This window comes from Toxorhynchites rutilus, chromosome 2 (assembly GCF_029784135.1).
Source record: "Toxorhynchites rutilus septentrionalis strain SRP chromosome 2, ASM2978413v1, whole genome shotgun sequence".
Lineage (NCBI taxonomy): Eukaryota > Metazoa > Arthropoda > Insecta > Diptera > Culicidae > Toxorhynchites > Toxorhynchites rutilus.
The window spans coordinates 165,089,853-165,115,951 of record NC_073745.1 but is presented as its reverse complement, the minus strand read 5'-3'; the positions used below and the strand labels follow the sequence as shown (position 1 = coordinate 165,115,951).

The 26,099-nt window shown below is 37.3% G+C and overlaps 2 protein-coding genes and 1 long non-coding RNA gene across 4 annotated transcripts in view; 1 reads left to right on the top strand and 2 right to left on the bottom strand.

Annotated features, from left to right (window-relative positions):
* Positions 1-5,149: 5,149 nt before the first annotated feature.
* Positions 5,150-20,542, bottom strand: LOC129769423 (D site-binding protein). The gene is made up of 3 exons (XM_055771697.1): positions 20,394-20,542; positions 8,563-8,825; positions 5,150-8,121 (listed from the first exon to the last, which is right to left on the bottom strand). Exons 1-3 carry the CDS (start codon positions 20,476-20,478, stop codon positions 7,954-7,956), a joined length of 516 nt encoding a protein of 171 aa, XP_055627672.1. The 5' UTR covers positions 20,479-20,542; the 3' UTR covers positions 5,150-7,953.
* Positions 9,831-10,362, top strand: LOC129769424 (uncharacterized). The gene is made up of 2 exons (XR_008741876.1): positions 9,831-9,971; positions 10,117-10,362. It is a non-coding gene; the product is annotated as an uncharacterized LOC129769424 (long non-coding RNA).
* A 1,363-nt stretch (positions 20,543-21,905) lies between the features above and the next one.
* The window catches only part of LOC129767687 (arylalkylamine N-acetyltransferase 1-like), a 32,784-nt gene continuing 28,590 nt past the window's right edge, over positions 21,906-26,099 (bottom strand). For both annotated transcript variants that reach the window (XM_055768819.1, XM_055768818.1), the window contains exon 5: positions 21,906-22,317. In XM_055768819.1, the coding sequence (XP_055624794.1) occupies positions 22,144-22,317 (174 nt within the window). In that variant the 3' untranslated portion in view covers positions 21,906-22,143. The remainder of the gene's footprint in view (positions 22,318-26,099) is intronic.

Genomic DNA, 26,099 nt, shown 5'->3' with positions numbered 1-26,099 from the left:
CCGCTTGGAAGTCCACTCAGTTATAATTGAACAGCGATTGGAGCATGTTGTCGCTATTGTGGTGAAGCTCTTCGTTTATCATGAAAGCGCGGATGAACGGTGTCACCAAGAACCTGTTTGTGCACCTTAAGCCAGAAGAGAATTCATCAGGAAGAGAGTGATTCCACAAACGGTTCCCCTGGAAGAGATCGGAGCAGCCGCCACACACACATACACGTGCGGAACTCTTCGTTTGGATGTCATTCAGCATCGAGAAAATTCCGGAAAGATCCAATCGTTACTGAAAAATACATTCATGCAAAAGAGTTCATTTTAATGTTTTCTATCCATGTAACACTGCGACCAAATATTTTTTAACTAAGTGCTATTAACAGGTGGTTATCGAGTTAGCATTAACCACTGGTGGGCTTCGAGTATCAAGGAAAATTAGGAAAGAACTAATCGTTGCTGAAAAATACTATACCAGTTCCCCTGGGAATTGAAAAATACATTCATGCAAAAGAGTTTATTCTAATGTTTTCTATCCATATAACACTGCAACCAAATACATTTGGTTTTGTGGTTTTTCAATCAATCGCAATTAACAGGAAAGCTTCTGAAAATTATTCTTCCCCATAAGTAGAAAATTTTCGTATCCAATATTGTATGCGCGCGCAACAGAAAATGTTTCACATCGGGAAAATTATATAATTTTCAATCGATTATTGCTCAGTCGCCGAAAGTTTCAAACTCAGAGAGTTCATTCCCCTCTAGTTTGCCTTCCGAATTGCCATCGTAAACCACACTTTCTCTCGATTCAATCACGCACAAAAAGCATACTTAAGCGATATTCTGGTGGTGAAACGCATTCATTTTTCGTGAGGACATCGACAACACAACATCGTTACTGAACGAGCTGAACGTGCTGGACGAGCTGGACGGCGAGGGATCGAGGGATTCATTACCTGGCCTGACCTGACCTGAAAGACATGCAGTATGTTTGGAACCGTGAGTGAGGGCAGAAATGCCGATCCATCAGAAGGAGAAGAGAAGACGACCGACAGAGTACCAGCATCGAAAATTGGTTCCGCTTGAGGTATCGAAGCAACTGCCACACGCATACACGCGTGCAACTCTTTACGTTCGCTGGTTATCGAGAAGAATCCGGAATGAAGTGATCGTTGCTGTAAAATAATCTGCCAGTCCCACTTGAACTTGAAAATTACATTCAAGCGGAAGAGTTTATTGTAATGTTTTCTATCCATTTAATACTGCGACCAAATACAATTAATTGTGTGATTTTTCAATCAAGTACAATCAACAGGTGGTTATCGAGTTAGTATTAACCACTGGTGGATTTCGAGAAGAATCGAGGAGAATCCGGAAAGATGGCGTTGCTGCAAAATAATCAGCCAGTTCCCCTTGGAATCGAAAATTACATGCAAGCGAACGAATTTATTTTAATGTTTTCTATACATATAATACTGCCACCAAATACATTTAGTTCTGTGGTTTTTCAATCAAGTGCAATTAGCAGGAAAGCTTCTGAACATTATTCTTCCCCATCAGTAGGACATTTTCGTATCCAATATTGGATGCATAAAACCTTGTACCTCCAACGTAACGCTCTCGTTTCGAAGTCCCCCAAATATTCATATATTCTTTCACTCAGAATGAATTCAGATTCAACTTCAAACAAATGATCACTAAATCAACGATAGTCCTACGTCACCATTATGGTTATACCATAGATATAACCCACTTCCTGTTTTTTTTTGCAAAAAAAACTGTTGACATTCAGTGTGTTATTGCTGTTGTAAAATGCAAATATTGTAATCATTCAAAAAAACCACATCATTTGAAAATCTATAAACAACGGAATCTCTCTCGTCTCATTCCCTACTATTAATTCTTCTCAGTATGATTGTTGCTCATCATTAGTCACTTGATCATATTCAGTTCATGTTTGGTATGTTCCTTGACCGGTTTGATCGATTAACCCAGACGTGTTTTGTGCAGTTCTGGAACATAAATTAGTGGCAATAAAAACTGCTCAGTAAATCAAATATTCAAATTACCGCTCTGATGCTTTATCCTTTTATTTTTGTGTATGTAATATCGCGTTCTAACAGGACAGAGAACATGACATAATCAGGTGCCGATATTCTCACCATTAGGCGAACATAGGTGAACATGTAATCGATGTGCGGCTACGTTGGTGCATTTAACGTTGTTCGAGTCAACCATTTCCATGGCGAACTTTTGTGTTGGCTGTGTTTATTTCGAATAAATCATGCAAAATCATGGAAAAGTTATATGGATTGGATTTGTTTATTCGTATATGTTTTTCTTTGGGGGACTGGTGAGGCTGCACAGGGCTGCTCTAATTCTTGCCAGGTTCTGCTCTACCTGGTCCAACAACATTGCAACAACATTTCTTCTTGTCTCCGGACCGAATTTGGGGTTACTGCTCAGCAATCTTGCAACATGCTCCACCAATCTCACTCACCCAGCCCTGACGATTATTAAGAAATGAAGATAAATTATTAGAATAAAGTAATGTATTTTCATCCAAGTGTTGAAGTCTGTGTCGACAACGCAGTATATGAAACTTCTGCTCCGTTTGCTGCTCCCCAAAAATATGGTGTATGGTTGTTATTTAAAAAAATAATACTTTTCGAAGGATTTCAATGCGTCAAACAACTTAATTCATTTTAATCAATCTAAAATTGAATGTATTCTTCAAGGCAAGCTGAATCAAATTACTAGGATATACATGGGCACAGTGCAAATCAGAAGAAATTTCTTTGCCGAAAAATCCACCGGCCTTAACGGAAACCGAACCCCAAGCCAAAATTATAGACTTCCCACTAGGATTGGGCGATCTTGGATCGATATTTAGAAGATCGATCTTTCTCATTCCGATTTTCGAATTTTTGGATCGATTCATTTTACTCGAAAATTGTAAAGGGTTGTGTCTAGGACACGACCGCATATTTCCGACGTAGAACTACGCAATTACATTATGCAATCCACTTGTTTACCACTTCGAATATTATTTTAGAATATATCGAAACTTTTGTAATATAATATGATATGATGCCTGGGACTACCAAAATATGTGAACGGAAGAATTGTCAAACGATCATTGTATTTTACATTTCCCTCTGAAGTTGTTGCACATCTCATGTTTATGTAGTTCTCGAAACGCGAAAGTTCATTCACCTATAGAATCTGAAATGACGATTTTCCCAGGCTTCCCAGTTTAATAATACGTTTTAGGGAAACATATTCCGGTCTACACAACGACAAGCTAGTACAAAAGTACTCAACACCAAAAAATACCCCCGACTTGCATGTATTTGCAAAGCGGATTTTCCCAGGCACATTAATTTTGAAGTCCGTGTTAGGGAAACACAGCTCAGTAGGGAAAAATACCCCCGACTTGCATGTTTTGACAAAGCGGATTCCCCTGGGCACATTGGTTTTGAAGTACGTGTTAGGAAAACATAGCATGGTGGGAACAAAAACACCCCCGACTTGCATGAATATTTGCAAAGCGGATTTCCACAGGTACATCGATTTAGAAGTCTGTGTTGGGGAAACCGTAAATAGGACCAATGGAAACTTGGCGGTAAGAAGTTCTTCCAGTTTTCATGAATTTGAAACGTTTAGAGATTATCGAATTGTAATGTATAGCATATCAAACAAATCTTAGAGATTTTCCGATTCGATTGGTATGCAAATCATAAGAATTCGTTCACAGGGAATATAGTTATTAACGTTAACTTTATTTCATTAAAACGTGACCTGTTTTCTGATTTGGCACCCTTCCTGAAAGACGTAGTTCTACGTCAAAAAGTCGTGAAAATCGATCTTTACACCGATTTTTTCGATTTTGAAAAACTTTTTGTAGATTTGTTTTTCAATGTACATCGATTTGAATCTCACAATCACAAATTCTACAAACATAATGTTAACATTTGTATCGCCTCATTAAGCTTGCCAACAAAGTCAGTCTGATTCTTTTATGATTTACTTCCTTTCAAGTGCTGACAGGATCCCAATCAGCGGCAGCTTCTGAGGGATGCGACGTACTGCAACCACTGGCTCATACGGTTAAATCGGTTTCAGTCGAAAGGTTGTTTTATAGAACTGGGGCTAAAACCAAGATTTGCATTTCAATAAAAAAAAATAAAATGAAAAAAGGATTCTATTTTCTAAAGATTATCTGGTAGCTATTTAGACAGTGAATTTATCTCTACGCTGTTTTGAGAATCGGTTAATCAAGATCGATCCTTTTATAAAGATCGCCCAATCCTAGCCGTAAATCTAGGAGAAGCAATTGTGTAAGTTCGCTTCTTACAAAACAAGCGGTCACAAGTTATATTTACACCATCACATTCACTAGGCTGACAGTGAAAATTGTGACGAATTTGGATTATAAGTTCCAGCCAAAACATTCTTTTCTAGAACTGACGCTACAGTCAAGAATCGGTTTCGACTAAATCTTAGATGTATAGCACGAATGGATTTCATATAATTTTGGCTGACTGAGGTCTAAACAAATATCAGTTGTTGAATTTCTTATAATAATTTTCTAATAAATTTATTTAATTGAATAACTCCATGACGGTACAAGATAAATGCCTTAGAAAATGCATTTTTGTATCTTTAAAGTTTTTTTGTGACATTCATACTGAGAAACAAAATAAAATGTCTTTGGTCAGGAAATAAAACATGAAACTTGTATTCCCGGTTTAAGGAAAAGACGGCTCTCATATAGAACAAATAAATAAAATGTAAAAAAGACGTTTGATTTTTCAAAGATATATTCGGCAAAGATCGATTCTTTTGTATCGATTTAATCACTGGATCGATCCAAACGTCGCTTAGAGAATCGAATGCTAGTCTTTTTGTGTCGTTTCTTATCAGTGAAGGCTTAGAACAAGTATAAATCATTCATCTCTGAATTGTGTAGAAAATTACATCGGAATTTGCTTCTGGGGAAAATTATTTTTTATTATTTTTAGAGCACGTTACAACTGTCAAACTTGCGAAGTAGAATTATGTCACTAACTATCAGGATTGTACATAAGTTTTGCATTTATATTCATATTGGTTTCCAAGGAATTGAAGTGAGCCGTTTTGGCCGTTCTATTCATTATTTGTTTATTTATTCGTTCACAAAAACACATAATGTCGTTCATGATTATTGAATATAGAGTATTTATAATCAATTTTTACTAATGCTATTCTTTCAAATTGTTATTTGTTGTGCGTTGGATTTTCCTGTGTTATGCTTGCTTCTCTTGTAATTAACAAGATATTTTCTTGCTAGTGTTCTTTTAGTTTGTGTGGTAGTGTATGTCTGTAAATTATTGAGTATAGTTTTTATGCATTTAAGGCCATTATTCGTAAACTATTATAGCTTTCACTCCAAATGGATAATATAGAACTATAATGTGACATCAAAGACGTTTTTTCTTATCTCTAATGTTTCTAAATAACGTATTATCTTCTTCTTCCATATCTTTTCTTCTTCTTCTCGAGAATAGACTAGATTTTCCCTGTCTTTTTCTTTCCATAAGGCACATCTTATTGCTCTAATTTTTAACCCCTTGCCGTACGATTTAATTTCCAACAGGGTCCAAAAACACGAGCACAGTGAGTCGTAGTGTAGTTCTGTGTATATTTGAACAAGTAGTAAAGTTGAATAAAACATACAAGATCGATCACAAAAGTCAGGAATTTTCAAGGATGGAACTACTTGAATGTATTGAGAAATCTATTCTGCTTTGTATTTATGCAGTTCTAAAACTCGAAAACAGTCGATTTATTCTATCTAGAATGAATAAAAATAAGACCGAAACACCGACTGACGACATTCACACTTATGATTTGGTAATGATTTGGACAGCGAAAAAATAATAAAATTAACCGAACCGTCTTCGTATTTACGAAGAAAATATTTTAGAAAAGCCCATTGCTATGAGCCCATTCCATGCCAAACCGATATAGTGACTCTAAGATTTTCGTAAAAGTGGAAATTTTGTTCATTATCGCAGAACATTAGACCTGTATTTTTATTTTTTTTTTATTAGGGTTTATTAGGGTTATTATTTCTTTTTTCCCAAAATAACTTTTTTCAAAAATTCATAACATTTCCAAGATGATCGACATATCTGATTGAAGCCAATGAGTTTTTTATAGAAAAATATTCAACTCGCAAAAATGGATTTTATTTTCGCAATTATTGATTGTAGCCGTTTTTTATTGTTTTCATGGCTTTGGACTAGAGGGCGCTATATTTTTTTATATTTTTTCTTGAAAGCTGAAAATTTTTTACATAACATATCTCAATATCAGATATATCTTTTTTTCGTTTTTGAAATATGATTTTTCAAAGTTAACCGATGGTTTGAAAAAAACAAATTTTCCCCCTTATTTCTAATACAAAAATTTATAACTTTTGAGCTACTGGACCGATTCAGATGAAATATCAAATTGAAGTTTATTAGTTAGATTTCTTTGAAAAAATATTACTTTTGCAAAAAGTTTGGATTTTCGTTTTTGTAATTATTGATTGAGTTAGTTTTTCATAGCTTTCTCGGTTAAAGATAGATGGCGCAGTATTTTTATATATTTTTTCTTGAAAGCTGAGGTTTTTTTTACACAATATATCCAAAATTCAGAAAGGTTTTCTTTTTCGTTTTTTAAGTCATTATTTTGCAAATTTAACTTTTAAGTCTTCGTTCAATATTCCTATTTGACTAGACTAGACCTATGCGACTAGAATCCAATCTTTCCGCAAGTGTGATATTTTTTCAAATAGGTTATCTTATTGGCTTCAATTTAATATATCGATCATCTGAATATGTGCCGTAATTCGAATGTTATGATTTTTTGCAAAAAGTCATTTTGGGATAAAAGAAAACATGATTTTTCCGACCACCAGTTAACTTTGAAAAATCATATCTCGAAAACGAGAGAAAAGCCTCTCTGATATCGAGATATGTTATGTAAAAAATCCTCAACTTCCAAGAGAATATATAAAAAAAAATATAGCGCCCTCTAGTCCAAAGCCAGGAAAACAATAAAAAACGAATACAATCAATAATTACGAAAATTAAATCCATTTTTTTGCAGATTCAATATTTTTTTAAATAAAAGGCTAGCTCATTCAATTTGATATGTAAATCATCTGAATCGGTTCAGTGGTTCAAAATTATGAATTTAAAAAAAAAAGTTCTTTTTGGGAAAAAGTGGAATAAATAGACCAAAATATGAAAGTATGGAATGGCAAAATATTGGCAAGGAATGGCTGTATATTTAGAAGCTGTATTCGGAATTATTGAAACTCTGAAGGTCTATGAAAACAAAAAAAGAAAATCAGTCGTATTTATGTTATCAATAAATCACGGCAGATTACGGCGTTTTTGTGTTTACCTTTTATTTTTACAATATCGCGTTCTTAGTTTTTGTTCAGTCAACGTGATTTTGCCAGGTGTTGATATTCTCACCATTACGCAAACGTTCGGATCGAAGGGTGATTTGATTAAAAAGGTCGGATACAACTATTTTCATAGATAACTTCAGTAACATCATAACAACAATGAAAACTCATAATTTGAATTCGTATTCTATTGATTTATCCACTTTCGAGAAAGGGATTCATTTTCGTAACACATCTGATTAACTACGTCAAAAACTTTGTAGGAAACCCCTATTAGTTGTGGCGATGGCACGAACATAATTCTCCCGACATAATAGTATATCCACCTGTTATTATCACACAACACTTTGATCACTTCACATAAATATTTATGAAGCCGTTTGAGCTATATTTTCGTGCGACCTGTGCTTAGCTCGCATTCATTTATCCTGCAAAATAACTCAATAAACTGCGCTGTAATTAAATGAGTACACCAATTAGGGAAACTGACGAAGAGTTCCTGTGCTAAATTTTATTTTTTACAAATTGCTAAAGCTCTGTGGTTGTTGCACATGACGTGTGCATATGAGTGTTTTATCTTTCATACAGATCATTTGTGCCAAAGTAAATACCTCCTCCTGGAGAGCTAATATTTGAGATTTGAGAATTGCATTTTCCCGTTCCAGGAGGGCTGCTTTTAGAGATATCTGAAATTGAACAGAATAGAATCTTTTATATAGAGGATTTTCCCACGTACGTGTAAAATATCATCACAGGAGAACGGCTGATCAGATCAGCACGGTCAGTATATTTTTGAGTTTGTCTTCACCCAAATTAGAATGATAGAACACATTGGAAAATATTTGAGAAATTCGAAAAAAATGACTATGCATATCTTTATATATAAAACAAGGATATTTAAAATAAAAAGGGAAAATTCGAAAATAAGAGGTACGCATATATATGTTTCGCTGTGAAAATCATCATATAGATCATTTTTATAGATCTGAACGATAACATACAAACTCTCTTGAAATATATTGGTTAATTTTAACAATCAGAATATTCCCTAGAAATAAATTATATGGCGTTTGCCGGGTCAGCTAGTAAAACGTAAATAGTTTTGATAAATTCCACTGTTTTGTCACCTTATCTTCGCGAAGTTTTCTAGCATCACGAGATTTTTTTGCTGCTTCATTATTACGTTTACGTCTTTCGAAATACTTTTCATCCTTTTGACTATTCGGAACAGGATTTTTTTCGCTGCGTGATTTGCGTTTCATATATTTGAAGGGCACAATGAACGGGTGAACATTCGGAACGAATCTTTGGGATTCGAATATACTTGATATCATTGGGGTGATGAGCAGATCCTGAGTCACCGAATTAGGTATTTGCTTCATGTCGAAATCTGAAATTGAAAAAAATAGATCATTGATAATATACTAATTTTTGTTGTTCTCCTTTCCGACGTATTGGTCATAGACTAACAACTCGAAATCCATGTAGTGTATAAAATAATTCCAATTGGAGAACAAGACGTTGTGAGAAATCTTAACAAAGTACTTTGATTTACCAACGAAAAGTCAATGGATAGTACAAAGAAAGTCCAGGCATTCCAGTAGTGAAACATATTGACGTTACCATCAAAGTGTATTTAGTTATTTTCAGCTGTATTCCGTATAAGACGCATTGATTCTAAACTCGAATTTATTTAGGAAGGGTAAGCTTTTTCAGGAAAGGAGAATGGGCTAGTGAATTTGGGTAAAAGAAGTGGTTAGTCCATAATAACGCTTCATAAGAACCCCTATACGAGGAACATAAAATTATGAATGCGACTAGCTAAAATATCAATATGCAATAAAAGAATCAAACTGGTTGCTGATTTAAAGTCTCGAGGAGTACACTCACGTAAACCAAGAGTGTACTTCTAGAGCCTCTGAATCGGCCAGTTTGATTGTTTCATTACAAAATTTATTACATGACCAAACAACGTGTTCGATATCATGATATCCTTTACTACAATTGCATAAATCATATAAACCTATGTGATAGAGATGCATATTTAGCGCGGAATGGCATCAATCTGGACATAATTCTAATAAAATCTCTATCAAGGTTTAACCGTTCAACACGTTCGTCGCCCAGCGCGTTTTGACTGAGATTCTTGTGGGGCCCAATTTCGACTATCGGTAGCAAGAAAAGAACAAAAGAGGCAAGCGCGAAACAATTAGGGGAAGGAAGGGTAAGCCCGCCACTGAGGATAAGACCGGCACCCCCTGAGTTTTACTAGAAAACTCTGATTAACTACGTTTTTGAATACTCTACATGTTAGTATTTATTATTTTAGACGTTTTCAATCACATCGAACCCACCGTGATCCGTCAATTGTCAAAATATAAATCAGAACAAACGCGAGTGCCGATGATATGTAGCCAAATGTAATTTTCCGTCAGTGAAGTTTAAGCTTTTATTGTTGAACGCGGTTTCAAATTCTTTTCCGTTGCTCTACAGTTTGTCCCCTGGATTGTTAGCAATCACTGGGAGTTGAGTTGAGGTAAGTTAAAGCAATAAGTTAATATAAATAGTCTTCTTGAAAAATGTGTGCTGTCGGGGTAAGTCCGTCACCCTTTCAGTGGGGGATCCCGGCATGGTTTGCGTTTAGTTGAAGGTTTCTAAGTCATATTTTCCATCAATTTCAGATGCCTCGCAGCTACCAAATGAAAACGAATCGAGGGAGTTGGTCCCAGGAGAACCTCACCCTTGTAAAAGAGGCTATTGTTAGTGGAGTTTCTATCAAACGTGCTTCCACGACTTTTGAACTACTGATGTAAATTTAATGTTGGATTTAAGCTGTTCGATAAAATTAAATGAACTTCATCATTGAACGAAAAATAATGGCTGTATGGTCTTAACGAAAATAATAAACTAATTACAACTAAACATAATTTAATTAGTTTTATTGCCATCATAATCACAAAAACCTGAAAAAAATCACCTACAGTCATGAACTCATTCTTCTCTGTGATTTCAAGTCGAATCCTAGTGTGATTAAAAGCGTCGTATGGCGGATATTGATTCAAGTAAGAAGAAAAACTGAGCACCGGTAAGTGTTCAATGTGGTCCTAGATTCCATTAAACTTGTAATTGAATTGTGGTGTGGTTTGGTGATTTCTTCTCCATATTCCATGTTCATCGGAACTTGTTCCGACCATATCTTCGGAATCGGTTGAGCGATTCGAACCATACTCGACAGCGACATTTAGAATTAGAATACCTTCTATTTACCGACTGTCACATTCAAACTGGTTCATCTGTTGCCAAGCATATAGTGAGAAATTGAGATGACGATCTTACCCCATAGGGTACCGGTGTTACCCCCAAGGGGTGCCGGTTTCACCCGTACTGGTTGATGAGCTTCATTTTTATGGCAGTTTTTTAAATTGAATATTACTTGAGAAAATTACCGTTCAAATGTACTGATATTCCTTATATCTCATGGCAAATAAACTAGACAACGATTCTGTGGAGGAAACATATCAATATGTGCCCGCAGATCTCACAAAACAATACTTTTCCTTAGGGGGTCGGGCATACCCCCCATCTTAGGGGGTCGGGCATATACCCCACTATCTGGAATAAAGCCGTTCTAAGGGAAGAGAGGGATCAGTTTTGGAATACATAGTTCATATTTCACGGATAATTTTCATTCCAATAAAGTACTAATAAAGTAAATTTTCATTTTAATAAAGTTCTAATAAAGTATCGGAAAGTTATCATAAGAAAGAATTAAAGTTCACGTCGTAGTTGACTTAACAATAATTATTGAAAACTAGCAGAGTAGCAAGGCTCACGGATCCGATAGAATACGAAGTCCAGTAAATTACCAAAGGAGTGTATCGAAAAGTAGTTGGGAACTTTTCATACGCTAAATAACTAAATAGCACATAAATATAAATAACAATAATCATTAATTCAACAATCATAAAATAATCATATAATGTTTATACTGTACTTTTTATTACATTAAATAACGGATACAAATTGCTGTCTTTACAAAACCCATTCCAAGTTCATTTGGGAAATGTGAAACGAATATTTGAGGAGTGAGAAGTGTTCCCTTGAAGATCAGCCAAGAAATGGACGGACGCCACACCGAATTGGACCAAAAAGTCATGGACTACATTCAGTGGGTTCAGTCAAGAAGTTCAAAACCAGCATCGGTATGATTCAGCATAATAAGACCAGACAAAATTAAAAAACCTAAAAAGCCGAAAATTTCCAAGCAGCTTCCAGAACGGAAGGGGTGTACTAATATAAGGGGTGACGTACGTCAAGATTTCAGACTGCGAACCACAGTTCTACACTAAGCCTATTGGGGAAAGTACGCCGCTTGCAGATACCACTGTTGCAATGGAAAAATTCGGCGAATTTGGCAAGTTATTTGCACATGTGGCATGCGATCTTCTTTTTGAACGGTTTTTTGATGTAGGAATACGTCTTTCATTTCTATACCGGGGTGTAAATTCAAAGTTTCGAAAACGAAAGCGTTACGCCGGAGAACGATATTTTGAGCGTGAATAGCTCCTAAACAACTGAACGAGATGGTATGATAAACACTTCATTCGAAAGATAAAATATCTACACGTTATATACTTGTTACTTTTTGATCCAAATCTTGTTTCAATAGCCTTAAAATTGCTTTCAAAACAGGCTATTGAAATCACCAATCGATATATAAGCGAGCGCCGCTCGGAAATTCATTCAAGTTATAATTGAACAGTGATTGGAGCATGTTGTCGCTTTTGCGGTGAAGCTAACTTCGTTCATCATGAAAGCGCTGATGAACGGTGTCACTAAGAGCCTATTAGGCCAGAAGGGAAACCTTCGGGAGTAGATTGATGCCACTGAAAAGGCGACCAAGAAAGTAACAGCATCGAAAACTTGATCCACTTGAGGCAGCGGAGCACCTGCCACACACATTATCCAGTTAGCATTAACCACTGGCGGGCATCGAGCATCCGGAAGGATGTAATCGTTACTTAAAAATAATCTGCCAGTTTCCTTTGGAATTGAACATTACATGCAAGCGAAAGAGTTTATTTTAATGTTTTCTATGCATATAATACTGTGACCAAATACATTTTGTTTTGTGATTTTTCAATCAAATGCAATTAACAGGTGGTTATCGAGTTAGTATTAACCACTTCCGGGGATCGAAAAGAATCCGATAAGATGTCATCGTTGCTGCAAAATAATCTGCCAGTTTCCTTCGGAATTGCAAATTACATTCAAGCGAAAGAGTTTATTTTTAAGGTTTCTATTCATATAATACCGCAATCAAATGTATTTCGTTTCGTGATTTTTCAATCAAGTGCTATTAACAGGAAAGCTTCTCAAGATTATTCTTCCCCATCAGTAGAATATTTTCGTATCCAATATTGGATGCATCCTTTTGCCTCCAACGTAACGCTCTCGTTTTGGATATCCCCCAAATATTCATTTATTCATTCATTCAGAGTGGATTCAGATTCAACTTCAAACAAATGATCACTAAATCAACGATCGTCCTACGTCAAACTTGCGGTTATACCACAGGTATAACCCACTTCCTGTTTTTTGCTAAACGGTTTTAATTAGCTTTACCCGTTTGTATGTAGGGGAACCGCGGGTAATACGGACAGTGGGGGTAATATGGACAGGTGGTTGATTTGTATAGTTACATTTTGAATTTTAGATTTCTGTTGATGAGAACACCAGCAACATGTTATTCTATAATATTGGGTTGGGAAAAAAAAGTCGTATATTATCAATATATGGCAACACTTAAACATATGTTGTACTTATCGAATCGGGTCATATTATACGGCTATTTAAAGACGACAATCTGTGCTACAAGTGTCGTTTTGACAGTGTTGTGATTGTCCTTTTGAGTCTCAAGTTATAGCGCGTCAAAGATGGAGTCCACCAAGCAAGAAATTCGCCATATTTTACGTTTTTACTACCTGCGAGGTAAAACTGCAACGAAGGCGGCCGACATAACTCGTGTAGTTTATGGACCCGATGCTGTAACGATTCGCACAGCACAGCGTTGGTTTGATCGATTTCGTTCTGGTGTAGTGGCTGTCGAAGATACATCCCGTACTGGTAGGCCAATCGTCGTGGAAACCGATAAAATCGTTGAAATCATCCAAGTAGACCGGCATGTGAGCACTCGCTCGATTGGCCAGGAACTGAGTATAGACCATAAAACCGTTTGGAACCATTTGCAGAAGATTGGATTCCAAAAAAAGCTGGATGTACGGGTGCCACACGAGTTGACACAAAAAAATCTTTTAGACCGAATCAACGCCTGCGATGCACTGCTGAAACGGAACGAACTCGACCCATTTTTGAAGAAGATGGTGACTGGCGATGAAAAGTGGATCACATACGACAACCTAAAGCGAAAAAAGTCGTGGTGGAAGCGCGGTGAGCCGGCCCAAACCATCGCCAAGCCCGGATTGACGGCCAGGAAGGTTTTGCTGTGTGTTTGGTGGGATTGGAAGAGAATCATCCACTTTAAGCTGCTCAACTATGGCCAGACCCTCAACTCGGTATTTTTACTGTGAGCAGCTTGACCGTTTGAAGCAGGCGATTGACCAGAAGCGGCCAGAAATGATCAATAGGAATGATGTTGTTTTCCACCAGGACAACGTTCGACCTCACACATCTTTGATGGCCCGCCAGAAGCTACGGAAGCTCGGATGGGATGTCCTATTGCATCCACCGTATAGTCCGGAATGGCTCCAAGTGATTATCATCTCTTCCGGTCCATGCAAAAAGCTCTTGGTGCTACTAAGTTGGCCTTAAAAGAGGCTTGCGAAAACTGGCTGTCTGAGTTTTTTTTTTCAAATAAGGAGGGGAGGTTTTATAAGGGGAGGATAATGAAGTTGCCTTCTAAATGGCAACAAGTTTGCGAACAAAACGGCGCATATTTGACTTAAATTGGATAATTTTAAGTATGTTAATTAAGGCGTCAAATTTCGATCAGAAATACGACATTTCTCTTTCCCCAACCCTATATTTAAGCCACCCCATGGCAATGAATACTGATCAAAAGGGGAAAAGGGAAACAAAAACCGAAAATCATACATGATTTCGCGTGTGGATGTAATTTTAGCTGCTCCGATATTAGGCATTTTGAGTGTTTTAATATCAAAATTCAATTCGCTGATGGTTATATTTCGGTTTGTGAGTTAACAGAGAAGTGATATTAGGTATGTACGGAAAAGTAAATTCATTCATGTGGACTGTTTAGAAGCTGACTGGAACCAGAAGCAAAATACTTGAGGGTCTGTCCGTTTATACTGCTGAAAAGCACGATATCACTTCTAAATGGATTAATTCGATTTTTTCATCATTAAATGGACATTCGTGATGAATTCAGACCTTGGTTGAATAAAATTATTCCTCTCGCAATCAATAAACCTCTACGCTTCATACGAGGGTCGTTCAATTTTCTATTTTTCTACATAATCGCCGTAACGTTCGAGGCATTTTTCATAGCTTGGCACGAGTTTTTCAATTCCGAGCATACTATTGTGAAGTTTTGAGCCGATTAAGAATCGCGATTAAGAACAAAAGGCCAGGTTTATTGACGAAAGGAGTGTTCCTCATCCACGATAATGCGCGACCCCATTCTTCTCGCGTAACTCAAGAGTAATTGAAAAAATTCAAATGGACTGTGTTCGAGCATCCTCCTTACTCCCCAGACCTCGCGTTCACTTATTCCCGGTGGTGAAACAGGCGTTCGGCTTTCCCCGATTCGATAACACTGAGGAAATTCGTGACGCAGTTAGATCGTACTTCAAAAAGTTGGACGCTACGCACCTCGCGCTCGGAATAGAAAAACTTGTGCCACGCTATAAAAAACGTTACGACAATTATGTAGAAAATAGAAAATAAAACGTAGATTACGAAAATCACCTTGTTTTTTGAAGACCTTGATGGATCGATTCTCTAAACGGGGCAGGGATTGAGTCACTGATTAAGTTCTAGTAGTTAAGTTTCTGTTGTGTAATGACAAAACCTTCAAAACTGCTTCACCTAAGTTTACGACCACTAATTTGACAACCTTGAAAGGGATCCAATGTTTATGAAATTTATCAAGTGGTTTTTGGCGAGATCAAAATCAATGTTCACTGAAAAATATATTTACGATTTTTTCGTTACGATCAAAAGGTCGAAAAGATCGAAATGAAAAAATATATTTTCGCGACTTTTTTGGAATTCGATAGGATAGATTCAAAAAATCGGAAATCGGAGAGGAAAAGATCGATCTTCTATATATCGATCCAAGATCACCAAATCCTCTTCACTTCCACTAATTTGAACTAATTAAATTTGAATAAAATTTGTCAAGTGGTGAGATTGAAATCGATGTACACTGGAAAAAAAATCTGAAATCGAAAAAATCGAAGGAAAAAGATCGATCTTCACGATTTTTTCGGGCACAATGAATCGATCCAAAAAATCGGGAATCGAAATGGAAAAGATCGATCTTTCGAAAATCGATCCAAGATCGCCCAATCCTAAGTTCGAAATGATTTATATCAATATATCAATTGTGGGTGGGACGAAGTTCGCCGGGTCGGCTAGTTTGTTAATAAAAAGAATTTTGTTTCAAATGTTGGACACTTTCAGGTATCTTATATTTTCAGTCTCCAACCTCCCAAAAATTTCGACCATAACACCCATTTATCTCCACCCATAAAACACCATACAACACCTCTCTCCACCCCACTGGATGGTGCCAACACACTCTAGTAATGATGCTACTCCCGCTGGTTACGATAAAGATTTTTTTTTGTTACAAGTTACCTCAGAAGTACAATTCAATAAGTGCGCACTTTTGCCCCGTACGGTGCACACCTTTGCCCCCACTATGGGGCAAAAGTACGCATTTGTCATTTTGTATTAAAATAGGTTTTTGTCCAACTACAAACAAAACCCGAGAAATCATTGTACTACGTTTCGAAGATAAAATATATAGTTACAATTTGGTCTGCAAACTGAATTTTTGCATTTATTTCAAGAGTTATTGGACGACAACAGATAGGTGCGCACCTTTGCCCCGCACTACTCTATAGGGTCATAAATAAGAAGTTTTGACTATTTTTTTGAACCCCTATGAGGTTCAACATAGCATCTATGGTAAAAAACGTAATTTTCAATGTTTTTCATGCTATTCTCGATAGCTTCGAGGTAAAATTTGAAAAAAAAAATACTGAAAGTGCATCTTACTATGGTGTATCGAGAAATATTATTAAAAAAAAATCATCAAAAATTTAAGTACAGGTCGGACTCGATTATATACAGACTCGATTTTTTTTATATTTCAAATATGACTTATTTCAAGAAGAAATGTAGCCTTTCAACGTTTAGGTGAAATTTAAGTTGCTATTACATATACAGTGGGGTATAAATAGTGATTTTTGAATATTTTGCTTGATTTTTTTACCAGGAATTGTTTATATCGATATTGCAGCCAAATTAAGAAAGAGAGAAGTTGGGTGTTGAAGAACAAATTGTAGAGCGGTTAGAGAGCTTCAATTTGATTGATATATATTTTTTAGGATAAAACTAATAATAACACTTCCAAACTGTTATTATTCCACTACTATATCGTGTACTAAATATTCTCATCTTATAAATGAAAGCAACAGAATCGACTTCCGTAGCGTACTTTTTAATTTAGAACCAGTTTGAGGCAACAGAGTCCGAAATAGAAAAAAAGTTTTATAACTCTGCCATTCTTGAAATTCGACCATGCGCGTGGAAGGATTTTTTTCACCAAATATGATCGTCTGTATCTGTGAGAATCTGGATAAATTTATTTTTTCCAAAATCAAATTCCTCTTTTATTTTCAAAAAACCAAAAAAAAACAAAAAACCAAACGAATGAAAAAAAATATTTTTTGTGACTCGATTATATACAGGATTTGATTATATACAGTGAAAAGAAATCAAAAACTGTATATAATAGAGTCCGCACTGTACTAAAAAAAATATTGAAACATTGGATTTTTTTTGAAGATTTAGAGAATCTTTAATTCGTATTTAAATGTGTTTTTACGTTTTTTCTAGATGTGTGTTTCTCAGAATTTCAACAGTGCTGCGCGGTACAAAATAATATATTTCTAAATTTGATAGCGATGAACAAATGGTGCGTGGGGAGTCTGTATCTACGGCCTTCTGCATCTGCATCTGCGTAAAAAATTGGTCCGTCATTGATCGTTCTTCCTGACCTGAGAACTTCCAACAAATCTGTACGCTATTGGTGGTAGTCGGCGGAAAATAATATGAGATAGCACTTTGTAGGCAGCATTGAGGACGATGATTACACGATAGTTCTAACAGTCCAGCTTGTCGCCCTTTTTGTAGATCGGGCAGATAACTCCATCCTTCCACTCCTCCGGTAGATGTTCTGCATCCCAAATTCTCACAATCAGCCGGTGCAGACAGTTTCTCCGGGCCCACCTCAATAAGCTCCGCTTCGATGCCATCTTTCCCAGCGGATTTATTGTTCTTCAGCTGGTTGATAGCGCCCTTAACTTCGCTTATCGTTGGAGCTGGCACCTCCTCCGCGCTTGTTCCATCGACGAAATTGCTTCCCTCGGCGCCATGATCCTCTGCCCCGTCATTCAGGGGTTTCTTCGAAGTGCTGCTTCCACTTTTCCGTCACTTCACGATCGTTCGTCAGAATACTCCCATTCTTATCCCGACACATTACGGCTCGCGGCACAAAACCTTTGCGGGATGCGTTGAGCTTCTATCTGGTAAAACTTCCGCGTTTTCTGAGACCGATGCGGCTCTGCATACTCCGCCTTCTCCAGGCAGCGCTTTTTCTCTCTCGGGAGATTTGGGTACGCTGCATCTTCTTCTGTCGATGTCTTTGCATGTTCTGACGAGTGGCACTGCGCTACTTAGCCGCCCGTGCAACGTTTTCCTCATCCATCACCCTCCTATATTCATCGTCAAGCCACTCGTCCCGCTGAGTGTATGTTCTCTGCTACGCTGTTGATGGCTATTTTAATGGCGTTCCAACAGTCCTCGAGAAGGGCTTTGTTCAGCTTGTCCCCTTCCGGCAGCGCAGCTTCGAGCGAATGCACGTAATTTCTGGCGACATCATGCTGCTTAAACCGCACGAAATTTAACCGAGACGGTCGTCGGTACCGAATGTTGTTTACAACGACGAATTTTGGGCGCATCTTCACCATCACAAGGTAGTGATCCGAGCCAACTTTAGCGCTCCGATAGGACCTGACGTCAATTATATCTGAGAAATGCCGGGAGTCAATCCAAACGTGGTCGATTTGTGTTTCTGTTTGATTAGGTGACCTCCAGGTGTACTTGTGTAGGAGATTATGATGGAAGAAGATACTACGAATGGTCATGTTTTTGAGGTGGCAAAGTCGATAAGTCTTAGGCGTTGATCAGCTGGTGTGCGCTGAACCCTCCAATTACTGGTTTGTATTCCTCCTCCTGGCCAACTTGAGCGTTCAAATCTCCAATGACGATCTTAATATCATGTTTTGGGCAGTGATCGTATTCACGCTTTTACTGTGCGTAAAATTCTTGCTTGTCATCATCGGTACTTCCGAGGTGTGGGCTGTGCACGTTGATGATGCTAATGTTGAAGAATCGGCCCTCGATTCTCAACCTGCACATTCGAAGGCTGATTGGCCACCACCCAATCCCCCGCTTTCGTATCTCGCCCATCACTATAAAAGCTGTGTCCAGCTCGTGTGTGTTGCCGCAGCCCTGGTAGATGGTGCGACCATCCCTAAACGTACGTACCGTTGAGCACTCGAGTGTTTTTTGGGAGTTGTGAGATCGGCAGTTCCACGTCCCGAATTTCCAATCCATAATCCGTTTTCGTCGCGTGGATCCGTGCCGATTGTTCCGGTTCGAATTTCCTTATTCATTATTCATTGCTTGCTCTTTTTTATGGTGGCGGTAAGGCCTGCGACCAACCCCCTGTCTCGCCGGAGGACCATCGTGCCAGTACTGCTTAAAGTCCCACACTGACACAAGGACGATTCCATTCTGTATAGTTAGTGGTTTCAGTGGTTTCGTGGGTCATATACCACGATATTATTTTAGAAGGTAATGAACGGTGTCGAATCGGAAGCACTATCATTATTTAGAAATCAACAATCTGCTTAATATTTTGATTCAAATTTCTACTAACACATTATGCTGTACTGTTACACTTTTTTTTTTGATAAATTTTCATAATTGCCGTATTTTTATTCTTAGTTCCGAATGTTTTTAACTATTTTTTGATACACTCCACATACTAGTTTGACTAGTTTTGAGCTGATTTTATGTCGGATTCAATGTGCCTAGATTTTTACTATCACCAATGGTATGGACCAATTGATATTTCTACTACAATTGATCTTAAGACGAGACTTCCCACTAGAGATTTCGATTTCAGATCAGATAACTGTCAAATTATACCAGCTCCTGATTAGCTGAGAGTTGTAAGCAAATATGTTTCTCCAGCCAATCCTACAGGGTTGCCCATAATACTTGAAACGAATTTCTATTCAATATACTCACAGTACATACTCTCGAATAACCTGTTAAGAACTATATCCCGACGTCCTTAACTGCACTGTAAATTCACTGGATGAATTGAATTTAAATGTTTTGGTGTTTTTTTGTATTTTCAGCTAACTGGTGAGTGTTGTGAATCTTTATGTGAAGACGGATATAAACTGCTATATTCTATTTAAAGCAAGTAAAAATAAAAAGTCCAGTACAAACTAAAAAGTCAGTATGCCTGAGTCAACGGGAACGAATTCAAAGATTTGCGTCGCAATTTTAAACGATGGAACAAATGGAAAAATAGAAAATCATAGTTTTGAATATCCATATGAGTGCAAATGAAGAGCAAAGCGTTAAAATACAAAAATCTCTACATTTTTACCTGATCTTTGGATGATATAATTATAAGCTTGAAATGGGTGGATCGATGAAATTTTACAATTGTTCGCGATGTAATAATCTTGCATCACTTGCTCAAAAGTTTTACTAGCAAATCCGGTTGCATTTCAATCAATTTCTAAACTGAAATACCCGCTGCTCCGATTGCTCCTCACGAGTCGGCACGACTGAAACTTATGCCAACCGACAAGACAGATCCCTTTGTACATTGAATTCCTGTTATCTGGTATTTGTATTACGGCACAACTAGATATCAACAACACAGATTTCGTGTCAACAGACAAAGAGGGAAAGAATTACACAACATTGGCTATTGCTGTTATGAAAGTGTTGCATACACCCGCTTCTACGCTAGTGATTGGTTTATTATGGTAGATTCGACAAAAGCACCACCCACCGGTACACATGTGCTAACCGTAAGCCACACCTTTTCACACCCGCATTTGGTGAGAATAGTAACGCATTACCTGGAAGGAAGTGATATATCATCTGCCAAAAGCACAGTTATATTACTGATCACCATATAGAGTAACATGCTCATATCATTTATTTCGGATTAATGGAGTACATTATTAGATATTATACTTTAATAATTATACTTCAATATAACACTGAAAATTGGTCGTTTTTCATATTTTCATAATATTTTCTTACATTATAATCAGTGTGAATATAGTTATCGTGAACCTAAAAGTGCTCATGTGCAATGTGATGATTGTAAGTATCATTGTTCCAATCGATAGGAAACATTTTGCTCCTACATTTTTGCAATATACGCGGTTATCAATGGTAATACCCATTGTCTTTTTTCAATATTAGTAAAATATAAGTAGAACTATCCCGGTAAAACTTCTTTGAACAATATTTACTGAAAAACATATTCTAAATAGTATTTTAATGAAAGTAGGTGGCAAGACTTTGAATGTTCATAAACTAAGACACATTGGAAGATTAAATTTATATTGCTCCTAACATTTAAAATATGACATTAAATTCAATTAACAACACATAGTTACAATTTTATGGCAAACATTGATGCGCTCTCTAAACTAAAGTGACAAATCATTAGACGCTGTTAATACCCTACTCTGGAAGGTCGAAAATTTTTTTGACTTTCCAAAGAAGTTGTTCCAGAGTTCCCCCCTTAAAACCTTGTCCCATATAATATTATACACTTGTTGCTGGAGAATAAATATGGCACATATACTAGCTAATGCATCGCGGTGTTGCTGTCCGACGTCCATGCGTGTTTTCACAAAAATCGGTTGTAATCATTTTTATAACCTTTGACAAACTTGGAAGAAGAGTCGCGAATTTTCCGAGATTGCTGACACAATAGGTCGCTAAGTTCTTGCAATTGAACATCATGGAACTATTTTCGTTGGATCTATATTAACACGTTGAGCCTCGAAGTGTTCTCGCTGCGCTTGTCGTTCAGCCCGCATCAAGAGCGTTTGCACAATATCTTTTCAAAACAAAAGAAAACCGTTAGTGAATTATCTTGATGATTTGATGAAATGAAAACAAAACACTAAAACTGTAAGTCTCGGAGAATTTTCACAATTATAGCTACCAAGAACCATTATTTCATAGTTCATTTAGTTGTTTCGTTATGTTTCCCGAAAATATTATCTCAGTATGGTTGTATCAACATTCAATATTACTCATATTTTTTTTTCTCTTTTCATATGACAGCCAAACCCTTACGCACCTAAATGTTATCAACAAAATTCTCAATTGATTATTTTGCACATAATTTTTAACTTTTCATGAGGAGGGTCAACCACAAAAATTGTATCTCCTTGTTCGTCTAGATAGTCTTTATACTTGATTTCTCCCTTAGTTACAAAACCGAGCGATCCTACAACTCGTTGGGAAAAAGCTCCAGTTGCGTCTGTTTTTATTACCTGAAATTAATTAGATAATTGGAAGGATAATATAATAACAGTAATATTGGAATTATTATGGGGTCTATGGGGTCACGGGTTTAACCAAATCTTTTGAACCGTGATTTGAGGTGAAACCTTAGGAACGATAGAAAAAAATCACGAACCCTAAACACTATCAAGTCTTGTTCCACCTGATCCAACTACCTGGCTCGCTGGGCTCCTGTTGAGAAATTTGTACATGGTACACTTCGTACGGGATCGGAGTCCATAGTAGACATGACTTTCTATACGTCTTCGATTTTCACGGCTATTGCTGTTGTCGGTTGTTATCAACGAGCTAAGCTAGACTCGTCGAGCTCGTCGCCTTCGATCACAGCACAACTACCAAGAACAATTCTGTTACAATCAGCCCCTTCTGTTATCTAGTCTGAACTGAATCACGAAGCAGGTCTTTTTGAGCTTGGGATCTTAGACGCAATGCTCGTACACTGTTTGTCCGTAGGTCAAATATTTCACACTTTTTGGCAGATAATATTTGGTTTGAAATTCGTACAAACACTATTTTGTTTGCCACTCTTCTGTTATCAACAGTGACAAACAATGTCAAATATCGAACATAGAAAAAATTCAACTGAAATATTTAAGGTAACCTAACCATGTACCGACAGATTTGAAGAACAGACCGAAAAAATGTTTTAGGCATCCAAAAACTGAATATTTGCTTGTCTTGATTTGTGATGATTGCATTTGATCAGTACACGTTGATCAAATTTTATCTGTCAAAAAGAGTCAAATATTTGGCTTCGGTCAAACAGTGTATGAGCATTGCGTCTAAGATCCCAAGCTCAAAAAGACCTGCTTCGTGATTCAGTTGGAAATATAAGTCCACTCGCATGTGTTCTTCCAATTATGTTCACGTCATCGGCGAAGCAGATAAACCTAATGGAAATCTTGCCCTGTATGTTGAAGTCCACTTTCCGCATAACAAATTCCAGCGCCATGTGGAAGAGCAAATAGGAGAGTCCATCGCCTTGTGGAAATCCCTTGTGAGTTTCAAATGATTTCGACAGAGATCCGCACACGGCACCGCACACCGCTCATCGTTGTCTGATTCAGTCTTGTCAGCTTTCGGGGGAATCCATATTTTTCCATGATTCGCTTCTTACTCTTCTTCGTCGTCCAAAAACGAAGCCATGAGATGAAGATGCCTGAGTTACCAAATATTATAAAATTTCGATTTTTTTTAATTTCTGTTTTTATAAATCGTAACATTTTGTTGGTGCGAATTTAATGATTTTGCATGTTTTCAATTAGGCAATCTCAAAAATATGTTTTAAGAGGATAGAATAAGTCTATTAAATACCCATATCTATAATGTAATAATGATATCCATAACACTCGTCCAAGATTGTCTGGACTCTTTTTTAGTTGATTCGTGCAAAACTACGGCGCTCGACTCCATTGCAATTCAGGAACATCTTGAAAATTGTGACTCTTTCGTAATACATGACTGTAGTGCCGAATGCTTCATATGCAGCCGATACCCAAGAACATCTTGTTGGATTCATGGACTTCTTGTTCAGCTCAGAAAATGATGGACAGTGAAATAACATCGACATCATATCGAAATTCAGCTTCATACAATTTTAGTGAGAATGTGAATGACATGAATATTGAATTCGACTATGAGTACACTGTTGATGAAGCGAAACTTTCCTCGACAGAACAGAACAAAAACCGTTATTCTATATAGCTGTTACATCATCAAAACAAGTCAGCGGGAAAGAACATGTCAGCAATGTAACAAGAGATTGATAGTCAGCAAAATACAACCTGGATTGTATCAATGACAAATGTGTTTTTTGCCGTTCACTTTATTGCATTGTGAAAAAACACATACATAAACTTGTATATCGTTCCTTCACATTTCCTTTAAACTAAATATCGTAATATTCATTAAATTCATTATTTCTAAATTCAATACAAATCCAACGCTATTTATTTTTATTGGCAACACTGAAAAAATAGACTTTGTTTACAAAATTTTTCGAAATCACCCAATGAGCGACTGACAGAAATTTGGTCCGTAAAAGACCCCCTATTGTCTGATCTTATCTTAGCTCCACAGCTATCGTCGGTCGATTGTATCATATGCGTATCAATGATGAAGTCGTCGAAAATGTGGTACGTAGAGAGGATCTTCCGCAGTGTAAAAATTTGGTCCGTCGTCGAGCAACCGGGCATGAATCTGGTCTAACCATTTCCCACAAATCAGCTTGCTATTGGCGATAGACGGCGATAGAGAATCTGGGATATAAATATATAGGCACCATTCAGGATTGTGATGGCACGCTAGTTTCCACAATCCAGCTTTTTATAGATGAGGCAGATTAACCCTTCTTTCCACTCCTTCGGCAGCTGTTGCATGTTTCAGATCCTGACTATCAACCGGTTTGTACACTCTACAAGTTTTTCCGGACCTCCCTCGAAGAGGACCGTTGCGAGGCCAGTCACTTTGTGATGCAATTTATGGCCTCCCTAACATCGCCCATCGCCAGGGGTGTCGCTGCAGTTCTCTTCAACGCCGTCTTAGTATCCTGTCTGTGTACTTTTCAGACATCATCGTAGTGCTCCCTCCACCACACGATCACTCACATCCGTTCGTTAGGATGCTTCCTTATTTGTTCCTACAAATTTCCGCGAGTGATGCAGCTTTGTGAATTTTACTTTGCATATCATTTTTCCGGGTGGTTTGGAGGGTCTGCACCAACCCCCTGTCTCTCTTAGAGTCCCACGTTAGCATGAGGACAATGAGGCGATTATAATTTGCCCTAGCACCATTATACCATATTTATTAACTACCCCAATCTACCATTGCACAATGATCCAGGAGGTGCATTCAAGTGGTAATTAGCATTTAAAGCTCGACTGTTATTCTCTAGACAAAAACTGTCCTCGACAAAGTTGTTACATATAATAGAGCGCTCATTTTTATTTTATCAAAAATAGGGTGATCAAAATTGACGTTGAAATAAAAAATATAATTTTCTTATCTTTATAGATAGCGGTAAACGTAATTCGGCAATGTTGTAGTCCCAGTTATTTGAGACATCTTTGTCGGACAAAGTTTTTTTGGCGTAGGACTACGTCTAACCGGAAGATATAGGGGGTGAAATGAAAATCTAGGCACTGAACAAGTAGGAAAAAATGCAAGATTTGGAACGCTTATAACTCGAGCATTTCTCAATAGATCGCGAAGGTTTTTGCCTCAATTGATAGGAAATATATCTACACATCTATCATAACGAATAACATTTCATTTTTCTTGAGATAAATAATTAAATAATTGTGAAATATCAAGCATTGTCAAAATGCACTATGTGCCCATTTTCGATTGGTCCATTTTGTGCTCCTCAAATCGTACCGTCCAAAACGGGCAACCAGAGCAGCAGCAAAATACAATGAAGCACGATTGGAACGGAAAAAGAAAAAAAAAATGAACGAAACATTGGTCGCAGTCTCACACATGCGTAATTCTTGAGTCAGCCAGTCAGCTTAAAAATCCCCGCTCCGCTGCCGTAACTCTCATTCTCATCCAAACCGTACACCACATCGTTTCGCATCACCTCACATCAACAAACCAACACAAGCAGCCATGTCTGGACATGGCAAAGGAGCAGAGGAGGATCGCGACGATAAGAAAACCCACATTCAGAACTGACCACAATCGGTTCCGTGGACACCAAGACAACAACAGGCAGTTGCAGCGAGTGGCGAGTGGCAAACGCAATCGCAAAACG